We start from the raw sequence: 12,225 nt of genomic DNA, 5'->3' as shown, positions 1-12,225 counted from the left end.
TACATGAAAAACCTTAATTTGGCAATAACTCGAAAACCGTGCCACTTTTATTGGGGTCATGTTAAGTTGGTTTGGGTCCTCTTGGCCCGGTCTACCTCCAGTGTCACTGTGACGTGTCACTTATGGGACACTCTGTATGTACCTATTATTATTATTTTAGTAGGTATCTTGTCGCTTAATTCAATCCCGAAGCAATGTAAGTAAACCTATTATAAGCCATAATGTATTAGAACGTGATTGGCCCTGCATACTGGTATGGTATGTATTATGCAAAATTTTGGTATTTATAGAAGTGTAAGTGTCTATTTATATAGTTCGTTTTTTTTAAGCATTAGAAATAAGGTCTTGTCAATCTTGATGTGTCTTTTAACTGAAAAACACATTTTATAAATAAGTTACGGCAAATATGTAACAATTATGAATCTAATAGGTACGATGTTTATTATTCTTCTGCTTTCATAAGTAATAGTTATTGATTTTTAAAAAGCGTTTTTCAATTAAAAGACATGTCAAGATCGCTTACCTTCTTACAAGTTCTTTCTAATGCTAAAAAAACGAATTATAGAGATAGGCACCTAACGAAAGTAAAAAGAAACACCAAATACAAAAACATTTTTATTCATCGAAAAATAAAGAAATAATACATTATTCAGGTAAAAAACACATTTCATTAAATTGTGAAGCCCAATTGAATAAAATTCATTGAAATAAAAAATTAGTTATATTTATTATTTAAGAAATACAGGTTCCATGTAAACCTAAATATTTTTGCTGCTTGATTTTATTTTTATTTTTCATTGTTTGCAATAAAGATGATGAATTACCATTAGGAACTAGTCTTTTTATCTACTCTCTCCAATATAGGATAAGTAAGGTATTATTTGGTCCAAGAAAGTACCACTTACACACATCAAATGAAAACAAAGCATACTGGTCATCTAGTAATTATCATTAAAATAAATAGAAAGATTACGTTATTCGAGGGTAATAATACTACAGCTACTCAATCTGTCAGTTCGGAACCTTATCAAGAATGTGGTTTAAACAAAAGATATGACAATTGTACTTGTTAAAATGTAACAAGGGAATTTAACCATTTTCAAACTACGTGAACTTCAAATCGTTTTTACTGATCTGCGGGCTAGCCGCAAGCGCTACATTTTTACTTAGGGTGATACTAGCACCACAAAACTTGCTGCGTTGCGGTGTTCTGTCTGTGGTGCCTTAATGTTGTTGATTCCGATGCACACAATCCTCATGCACTGTATTGTTTGCAACCGAGATACAATCTGTTAAGATATAGCGTGCTTATCACGCTCTCGGTTGCAAATCGTGACCAATCGGTTGACGTTAGACGGAGCCTCAGTCGCGCCCGGTAAGTTTTATAGTATCACAATGTTGGGATATATCCGTCTCAAGCATTGTAATACCATCGTTCCCCGTGTGTTGTTTAAGGCATGGGGTGGAAGGTGAGCTCGGTCTGTGAGTGCGCGAACAGGAGGTTCAGCTGCGAGTCGAGACCGACGTTGTAGACCTTGACCAAGTTGGCGACGGCCTGGCCCGGCTCCTTGCGGACCAGAGCGACTCCCGACACCTTCATCAGGTGAACTTCAGAGTCGACGGAGCCACCGCCAGTTGTGGCCAGCTTCACGTGACAGGTGACGTCGACGTGGATGTACTTCTCCACGGCTTTTCCTCGCTTTCCCGGGACGTCCACGTATTCAGTCTTCTCTTCGACCTGGGGCAGGTCGGCGCGGAACACGCTCGCCTCTCCCAGAAGACCCTGTAAATTTTAATTACAATAAATATGAGCGTCAACGTACGGGAACGGCCAAGCCTGTCAAGGTTAAATTATACTTCGTTTGGCATCTATCCAGAGTTATTTTTATACTATTTGTCCTTCTGCCAAAACATAATTTTTTGAACTTTAACATATGACGAAATAAAAAAATATATAAACCAATGTATGCGCCTGTCGGAACTATGGCGGCATTATGGCGAGGTGCCAAATGTTACATCCACAATTTATTTACAGTGACGTTTAGTAATGCTTTAGCTATTCCACTTACCCCGTTTCCTGTAATAGTGAATTTCATGCCAGGCTGGATCGCGCGTGGTTCCATGCCAATGCCCTCGGGGTGCGAGTCGGACCAGAAGTAGTTTTCTGGGGCATTAAGCGTATCCGGCTTGAATGTTATGCGCTTTCCATAACCCATGCCGACGGACTGCAGGAGGAGGCTCCGGCCCTCGAACAGGTGGCGGCGGCAGCCGGCAGGGCGCACTCGGTAGTGGAATCCGGGCACGATCCGGGGATCTACGTATGTTCCAATGACAGGCAACTCATACTTCTCGAGTCCAACTACGCTATACTGGCAAGGAATGTCATTAATGTCGCCACCGTTGACGGTGACCCTCCTGGACGATGACTCGATACCAGGCTTGAGTTCGTAGCCCTTTCGGAGCTGCTTGATGCCAATCGCAACGTTGACTACTCTGGTCACCGCCGCGTTTCCTCGACCTTTCTTCAAGATGGCTAGTCCGGAAACCGGCACCAATTTAGTAGCTCCATCATTTTCATACCACTCTACTTTACAAAGCGTACTGATCTTCACTTTCTTCACGATTGATCCGTCTTCGAAGATTTGCTGATCCACTTCAATTTGATTTTTCTATAAAAGAAAATCAACGTTATTCTCAGTTGAACATAAATAAATAATAAAAAGCATGAACCACATTTGAAAGACACATCATTAGCAAACTTACCTGTTGTTGGACAACTTCAAGAATGCCCTGAGGTTCATGGTTCGCATCATAGACCGTGAATTTATCCCCAATGGAGACGGCCTCAAGCTCGAACAAGAATCCTTCCGGTCTAGAGTCGGTCCAGAAATAATTGTTATTGTCATTGAGCGAGGAGTCATGGGGCTCAAATGTGATGCGGCGCGCGAACCCGCGCCCGATCGACTGCAGCGTCAGGGCCTTGCCTCCAAACAAATACTTGGGTTTCACCGACAATGGGGCCGCATCTAGAGCCTGAAAATTTAAATTTTAATATAATTTATGCCCACAAAAGTTAACTAGAAAACCTTACAGTTTACCGTTCAAAAACAAACAACAAGTTCAAATTATTTACATAATTACGATGCAATCTTTAATTTTACTTTAGAGAAAACCATTTTGTGGAAGACATGATTACTTTTCCAAATGTTCTTCAATGCAAAATATCTGATTATGATTAATGACTTCATGAATCGACGTTATGAAGATGATAACCATATGTGTATTAGAACTCAAGCATTTTTGTTTTTATTATACCCACGGATTAACATTCTAGGAGGAGTGCTCAGATGAAAAAATAACCATACCAATACACAAATGAAATTTTTAATTTTCAGATCATTGATATGATTGACATGGCAAAAAGCCCTTATGAATGATACTAATGTTTACCTATTGTAGACACAACATGCTGCCGGCCAGTATGTCACTTTCGACCCGTCAGGTCTCTGCGCGTTTCTTGAAGGGGTATGGATTTCAGAACGCCGCTCTGGGCGAGGGTCTGAAAAACTGGACGATCCACATACCAACGCCTACAGCGGAAGTGCACAACCAGTGGCAGACCACGCAAGTTAGCAGTGTTGGTCGTTGGTGACATTTTCAGTCTGTAAATTTCATCAACGGACACCGCTACTCACTGAACCAACCCTACACAAACCTAATCTCCTTCCAAATTGCTCTGGACTGCTGAAATCGGTTCGCCGGTAGGAAATTAAATTTAGATTTTCACTGTCTAATTACAATCGACTGTTTGAAACTTTTAAGCGCAAAAACCATTGTAATAAATAAAAGCACAGCATCTTTGAACATTTGTATGTAAGGTTGCCATTACAATATTTCCTGTTATATTTCATAAACACAAATTTTGCAAAGTGGGAATCAAAATAATATTTACAATTATCATAACATCACTTAAATTAAAATAAGTGTTCATAAGTTGAATAGAGTTAATAATACGATTATGAAGAATGATGTATTTTTTATGTTTAATACCTTTAACTCCTACAGTATTGAAACAACATGACAACCTTACTTTTATTGTCCCTACCATAATTACAAACTTTATCAAATCGTACGTGGTTAAGTATAACTAATGATACTAATCGAACATTCTGTTTTTTATGATTTTTTTATGTGAGATTATTTGGATAAAAATAAAACTCCTTAAAATAAAATAAGATATCAGAATAGTCGATTAGGTCATGAACATTTTTGTAAGGCACAAAGACACTCACCATCCTCTTGGTTCTGAAAAGGATTATCCTTACCAAAATGTTCTATAAATAACCACAGCCAATTTTCTAATCAGTAAAACATTTCATAATCAAATGTTATTAAATTGTTTGAAAATCTCATATTACCATATAAAGAAATAACTAAGTATACATACTAAAGTATGTTCATAGATCGCTGTAAGTTGAAATATCCAAACTCAATTTCCTTGATATTTCATTTAATTTATTAATTATTATTTTGATGCAAATCCGTTTCTTTTGCAGTCCAGTATAAAATTTTGCCCCAAACTAATATGGATCTTCGTAGTTTTTCTTTTCGACGTAGGAAAGCTTGACATTGAAGACAAAAGCCATAGTTATGTACGAGTATATGATTTTACAGTTTAAGTATATCCTGCCATGGTTAAGCAACATTCAACTGAACTAATGAGGAATAGTTTTCTTACTTTTAAATTATTGTTGATATTAATGTATCGTTAACATTTTTTTAAGAATAAAATAAAATGTAGAAGATCGCAATCCCATGCAATCGTCCACATTTAATGACAACGAAAAACGATTCCTCAAAGTCCCGCCTGTGACAAATGAAGTGAGTTAAGATTGAAATAAAATTACTCGTCTTACCTGCATGGGTCTAACTTTGTATCGGAAGCCGGTTCTGACGCGAGGGTCGATATAGACCCCAATGACGGGCAGCTGGTGCGGCGCCGGCGGTGGCACGCGGTACACGGCCGGCACATCGCCGAGGGTGCTAGCATCCAACAACACCTCCTTGGCATAACTATCCGTCCAACCCTTTTGCAAGCACTCAGGCTGCTCCTGAAATCACACGCCCAATTATAATTATAGTTGATTATATGTGCAATTACGGCTTGAATTGAAAAGGTAAGTCACCAAATCAGTCACTTCTAAAATCAGGCTATCAGTGTCAGATTCCTCAATCGATAATTTTAATGCCATATAGTGTTTAATATGCGATTACTAAAAGTAAAAAAAACCAGACCGCTAGCCGGCTCGGTATGGGATAGAATAAAGGAAGTCGAGCTAAAGATAAACACATTTGGAAATGTGTCTTGCAGATCATTTATACGCCGCCAAAATAGAAGCCAAGAAAGGCGTAACCCGCTTACATCATAAAGAAATTGCATATGTGCTACGCATCAAATTGTTCATAAGTAACCGAAATTCTTTCTAAAATATAAATATAGCATAGCTAACATTTTAGAGGACATTTCAATGAATGCTCGTTATCTTATGACGTACCAAGACAATTGAGTAACAATCAGCAATTTATAGGTAATAGAAAATCTGCGTCGTATCACTTGCGACAAATTGGTTTATTGTGAACACGAGAGTACAAAGTCCGCTCGTTGCGCTGATCGAGAGTTATATTTACACGGTTTCATCTATTTCCGACACAAGAGACGGCTTGCAGATTCCATTCCGCTTACACGAGTGTATTTGCGGAAGCTCAAAACCGGCATCGAACCTTCAAACGAGGTTATCACCCAGGAAGGTACGATAAAAATAAAATAGAAATATAAAAAAACTTTACGCAAATGTTATCGACCTTAAGCTCGAATGAATGAACGAATCAATGAAGCATCACAAATACTAGATTGATGTGAAGCCCTACAGAATGTGGGTATCTTTTAATAGTAAGGACGATGGTCTATTTAGCATTATAATTGGCAGCGTATACTACGATTAAATTACTTACCCGTATCACATCGTATATAAATATATATACGATGTGATACGGGTAAGTAATTTAACGAATGTTATCAATTACGTGAGTATTGTGTGCGAACGTCTAGACAAGAGGGTCAGGGCATGTGACGTATGTGATAACATTGCGGGGGTGTGTCGGCAATACGATTGCAATAATTAGTACGTATTGGTAAAGAGCAGAATGTTGTTTACGTTATAACTGAACCAAGTACGGAAAGTTTATTAAAAAATTCCTTCGGATATCGCACTGATTTATCGACCAAGACAGCTATATAGGTATATGAAATCTTCTATGTATGAAAACAGTTATGAAAAAAATGGTAACTACGTTTTTCCTTTAAGTTGAAGGAAACAGGGAGACCCATGCGATAGGTTTTTCTAGAAAGGTCTATGGTCTACCAACCGCGCCCAGTGGGAGGCAATCTAAATATATCTATACTACGTGGCGCCCGCGTAGCTGCTATTATGTGTGAATATATTTTGGTCCTTTACAGATGTTGAGTATGAAAATTTGAGCTCGCTGAAGTGCACAATAAATATGTTTTTTTCTGGATGACCACCTCGAGTGCGATAATTGGTCTTCGCACGTAGCCAATATGGTGAAATCCTCGAAATAATAACCTTATACTTACGGGTATTTCTAATTCCGGGAACGCCTCCTCCCCGTCGCTTTCATAATCACTCGGGATTGGGAGTTTACTCTTTGAAGTAGTTTCGGATTCCTGTCGAAGAAGATGAGTTTCTTGTAAACAGTGAATGTACTCGTACTGATTGTATAATGGGGGCGAGACAATTACGATCGATCAAGGCAATTTATGTTCGCCCTTGGACCAAAATAAACAAGATGTTTACTTGCAGAACAATAAATTATGTATGTACCTACTTAGTAAATTGATATAAAATTATTTATATAGGGGTAAGGCAATTTTGTTAAATTACCTTTTGGAGTTATTCTTATTTATAAAAAAATATTAAAAAATAACAATCTATGTCAGAAAGATACTTGCATAAAAGATTAATAACGACGAGAAATATTGAAACATCGCCCAATAGGTTGTCGAACCTAACGGTCATAGAAAATGCCGATTCTGGCGCCAACAATAATTTACTCACTACACCATAGACGTATCTCAGGGTTACTACCAGGAATGGGGCATGAATGGGGCCAGTACAGCGGTGTGACACCGCTACAACGCGATTGGTTGATGAGTTAAAAAAAAAAAAAAAAAAAATTTAAATCTATTTATTTCCCAAAAAGTACTTAAATCTACATACATATGTGTGCAAAATCTCTAGTATGAGATTATGTGCGCGGTCACTAAACTCGCGTTTTGTTGTTACCTAACTAATTCAGAATATAAACAAGTATCTACTTACCTTAGTTCGCGTCACGTGCGCGATTGGTCGCAACTTGTTGCGTTAGACTGCACAATTGGCTCGAATTCGTGACACCGCTGAACTAGTACCATTTTTAGTGGCCGTAACGCCCGTCCTGAGATACCTTTAATACTCCGAGCTTTAATACGTCAATGCACTACACTTAGTCATAAGACCAATTGACCTTCATGCTCGTATTGATTTGCAGGGAGTAAAGTACCTAATACTGATAAAAATGTCTACCACGAGTGTAAATATCAGCATGCAAATTAGCATGTATAATAAATACCAGAGACACATAAACTATAAAGACTATCTACTCGATACTCCTACTATCGCGAGTTCTTGCTATAACCTGCCTACTTTTTCTGTGTAGGTAGATAATACATAAATACCAGTCAGGCTCTCATGATTAGTCTTGACTACAAAACATGTTAAAAGCTTAGGCTTTTAAACAAACAAGCTTAGCTTAGGTTTTTAACATGTTTAGTGGATTTTTGATGGTAAGTATACACTAAGATCTACATATATTAATAGCTACCTGGGCAGAAGGCAAAGTCTCCACAAGTGCTGGCTCCTCATCCAGAGCCGTAGAGGTCCCGGCCAAACGGGCCCTGGTCAAGTTCCAGAGCCGTTGCAGGGCCAAAGGGGTCTCCTCAACTTGCATTTCCATGGCTGGACTAGCGAGCATCTTGACAATTGGTTTTTAAGTTATCTGTAACGAGAAAAACCACCGTAATGACGTTTGCTGATAAGATGGTTAGTCAACTAGAGTAAATAATGAGTCATTGATTTTAATGAATAAGTGGTATTTTCAAATAGTCCAATGTATGAGGCAAGGCACATATATAAATTTATTTACTGTTGTCAACACGTTCAGAAACATATGTGAATAAAAGTCCTACTCTGACAAAAGATTAATGGTATTGCCTCGGAAGACTAAAATACTTAAATAGGAGCCTCCATACTTTGTTATTAAACCTTTATTGCACAACATAAGAAAGTAGGTAGGTACATATGTACAAAAGTGCAAATATACTTACAAAAGGCGAAACCATACACATATTTCATTAACTATGGATAATAAAACAATTTTGAACTTTATTTTATTCTCGCATGCTCTAAGTTTATCTAGAATCAAATATTGATAAAAAAAAAGATTATAGGACCCATGGACCTGATTTATTTTATAAGATATTTAAAAAATATAATTGAAATAAATTGCAGGTGGCTATTGGAGAATGAAGACATTGCACAAAACGTACGCGCAGCACACCTGCATATATAGTGCATCTTTACATCGTTAGTGAGCTTTGGTCTGCCCCAAACTGTGACGTGTATATTGGCACAGCCGGCACAGGTGGTCCTAATGAAAGGAGTATCTGACGTACGGGCAGAGTTGAACAAACTGTTGGTTAAATACTCCATTGTATTAAATGGAAATTTCCTACTGCATGTATGTTTTTTTTTTATGAAATAGGAAGCAAACGAGCAGACAGATCACCTGATGGTAAGCGATTACCGCCGCCCATGGACACCCGCAACACCAGAAGGGTTACAAGCGCGTTGCCGGCCTTTAAGATGTGCCTTTACTTATTTTATTAACACATCGCGTCATGATTCAGACATCCTTGGCCCCGAAATGAAGATTGTGAAGGAAAGTAATCAAATAAATTCTACCAAATGTAGGACAAGACGATTGTATTTGCATACTGTACCTTCATATTTCCTACCTGTCTTTTTTTTAGGCAGACACAAAATAAAACAATTAAGACAAGAAAAATATTTTGATATTTTTTTGATTTTTTTTTTTGTGGTATTCTGAACGTACCTAAATAACTAAATGCAGAGCACCTTTCATCTTTCAGCAATAAAACTACCCGTAATCTTAACAACAGGTTTCTACTTTTTATACTTTTCAATAGCTTCACGGTCAGGTAAACGTCGAAATCCCAGACGGGGAGGTCAACTACCTGCTTTGACAAATACAGCTTGTCTAGCAAGAGGGTAGAAAAAGTTTTACCGACATCCAAAAAAGAAGGCGGTGTTTAAATTCAACCGTAGGTACGTTTTTTTTTGCCTCCATGACCTCCATTCCATTATATAATTTACTGAAAATTTTGGAAACATGCTTTTTAAATTAAATATCCAAGTTTAAAGTTTTAAACTCCCTGGTTCATGTCTGGTTCACTGTGACATAATAGTTGATCCATTTCATAAAATAGTTGTTATGTTTTAAGATACTTATACATTTCCATGCTTGCTTGTGATTATATTGTAAATTTACTTTTGTATGCTATCAAATAAGAAATGTAAGAACATCGTTAACAATAAAAAAAATAACATGCTACAATAACTAGAAGTTACGAAATACTGTTAGGCAAACCCATTGATAAGGAGAATAAACGCATGGACATAAAAAGCATAAAATATTCAAATCCGGCAGACCGGTAGACCCATATCTGCGAATGTATTTATGTATATGGTAATGTGGTAAGGATGAGTAATTATTAAGTCAAACGAAGACTTAAGAAATCACTTTTATTATATTACTTATGGATCATGTCATATGAGGCGGTACGGCACGAAGTCACGATACAAAAAAAGTGTAATAAATAAAGAGTAAAAGTTGACCACTTATTTCTTGGTAAGACTTTCTATTCACATATGTCACGAAAAGCAGTAGTGAAAACTAATCGATTCAAGATTAGCCAAGTGCGCTGCGGCGACCCAGCGAGAGAGAAAGCGCTCGATGCAACCAGTCGGCCATTGCTTGCTGCGCCCGTTAACTTGCCAGAACATTCTATTTACATGCACTGCTTTTTCCTCCTTATACTTACTTGCTTTTCAGGAAAAATCCAATATGTTCCAAATGTATCATGAACTAACAGAAAACGTTTAAACATGCCTTACTTAAACTTACCTCAATAAAATTTTATCTGAGAAATATAGACTTGGCTGGTCAGTGGCAATTCTCAAGAATCCACAAATCTGCAATTCAAAAATTCACAAATTGCGAAAGTATCACACAGTGTAAGAACAAGGTTCTGACAGTGCAGCTCGAACACGACTGGCGGTTAGTGTAAACGCGATGGTATTTTAAACTTGATTTAGATAACACGGCGATCCCCGGCCGTTTAGCTGACTCTGTCTTACATAGGGATTTCTAGACTTGAATGATCGAAAAGTGAGAAGGGTATACGGGCACGCACCGACCGCGTGCTCCGCCAGACGGTAAACCCACACATCGACAAATTATTACGCATGCGTGGAAGCTATAGAGAAGCCCGACGTCACAACTTGTCCCCCTTTCAGAGCAAAGTTCAGGGCAGTATACGCCCTCGATGGTTGCGAAGTTTTCTAGAAAACACGTGAGATCTGGCAGCTTGTTTGACACAGTCCCTTAGAATATATCTTAGTCTTGGACCGTGTAACTGATCCATTAGAAATTTAAGTAGGTAGGTATGTACATATATTCCATTCTGTATTTTCCACTTGATCCACTTCCATATGAAAGAATTCGAGCATTAAGTGTATTTAGGTACAGAACTTGTCACACTCGTCATAAATATTGTTTAATCGATACTAACTGATGACACATTGAAAGACGTAAGTAAGAAATTTGTGGGTGTTGGAATCACGATTCAGGCTGAAACAAAATTTATACAAGAAAACATAACGCTACGCTAATATGTTTGACATATAACTAAATTAATATAATAATACTTCATGACTAACTAAATTATTATAACTACCTAAATAGGTAATATAGACTGCTTTTAGTTTCAGCAATCAACAGCAAATGGTTTTTTTCCTACGATTGAAAATCAAAGAAATATTCACTCGTGGACGGAATAGTCCCTATGACGGAATTAGCCACATTAACCTTAGTAAAAGAGAGTCAAAAATGTAAATCGACGAAATTTGTGGGTGTTGAAATCACGATTCAGGCTGAAACAAAAATTATACAACAAAACATAACGCTAATATTTTTGACATACTTATAACTAAATTAATATAATAATTCTTCATGACTAACTAAATTATTATAACTACCTAAATAGGTAATACAGACTGGAAGAAAACCAAATACCTTACATTCCTCTGGTACAGCTATTAACTAGTGTACAGAGTGAAATTTTTACGCAGAGTATGGCTGGTGATAATAATTTCACACTGTATTTAATTTCAAAACTCTTCATATTTTTATCACTAAAAGCAAAGTTAAACACTGATCTTACAAAAGTGTTGCCATTTTCAATATGATTTCGCTAAGTTATGAAATAGTAGGCAAGCAAGTTTACAATACACTTTAAATAACAATAGGTACACAGGCGTATCGGGTTCTACATGCTTAGTGCCTAATTTGAAACCGAGTAGTAGGTATGTACGCGCGTGTCTATTGGAAATAGAAACGTTACGTCACATATTGACCAAAAGTTTTAGTATCCCTAAAACAACATGCAGTTCATGCAGAAACGAAGCTCTGAGTTACAGGGTATTTAAAACTCTTTGCGTCACTGCCAGCTTGTTTTGTTCAGAACTCGAAATAGGTAGCGGGACTCACCCATGTTGCTTTCGTTATAAAAACGTATTAGGTTATCTTATTATATTTAAATTAATCTTCTTACTAATCTGCATTATTAAACATGATAGTTACTAAATGTGTGCAATCTTAAAATCTCTTTAAATTGTGTACCTAATAAAACACAGCCTTCAAGTATTTTACTTAGGTACCTACTTCCTTATCGAGAAAACCCATAAATCTTATAAAAGTATAAATCGCATTTATTTCGCGTATTACATACGTGTGCTACACATATAT

At 37.3% G+C, this 12,225-nt stretch overlaps 1 protein-coding gene across 3 annotated transcripts; it reads right to left on the bottom strand.

Moving 5' to 3' along the window:
- Nucleotides 1-1,228: 1,228 nt before the first annotated feature.
- Nucleotides 1,229-10,485, bottom strand: LOC134796091 (uncharacterized). Of its 3 annotated transcripts, none has more exons than XM_063768039.1 (7): nt 10,324-10,485; nt 7,942-8,115; nt 6,656-6,745; nt 4,917-5,111; nt 2,764-3,033; nt 2,070-2,669; nt 1,229-1,783 (listed from the first exon to the last, which is right to left on the bottom strand). In XM_063768039.1, the coding sequence occupies exons 2-7, from the start codon at nt 8,089-8,091 to the stop codon at nt 1,451-1,453; spliced, it is 1,638 nt and encodes a 545-aa protein (XP_063624109.1). In that variant the 5' UTR covers nt 8,092-8,115; nt 10,324-10,485; the 3' UTR covers nt 1,229-1,450. The 3 variants fall into 3 exon arrangements, with proteins under 3 accessions (XP_063624109.1, XP_063624110.1, XP_063624111.1); XM_063768040.1 differs by having other exon boundaries at nt 7,942-8,091; XM_063768041.1 differs by lacking the exons at nt 6,656-6,745; nt 7,942-8,115; nt 10,324-10,485 and adding an exon at nt 5,187-5,331.
- Nucleotides 10,486-12,225: the final 1,740 nt, after the last annotated feature.

Source organism: Cydia splendana, chromosome 13 (assembly GCF_910591565.1).
Source record: "Cydia splendana chromosome 13, ilCydSple1.2, whole genome shotgun sequence".
In the NCBI taxonomy this organism is placed as follows: Eukaryota; Metazoa; Arthropoda; class Insecta; order Lepidoptera; family Tortricidae; genus Cydia; species Cydia splendana.
This window is presented reverse-complemented; position numbering and strand designations above follow the sequence as displayed.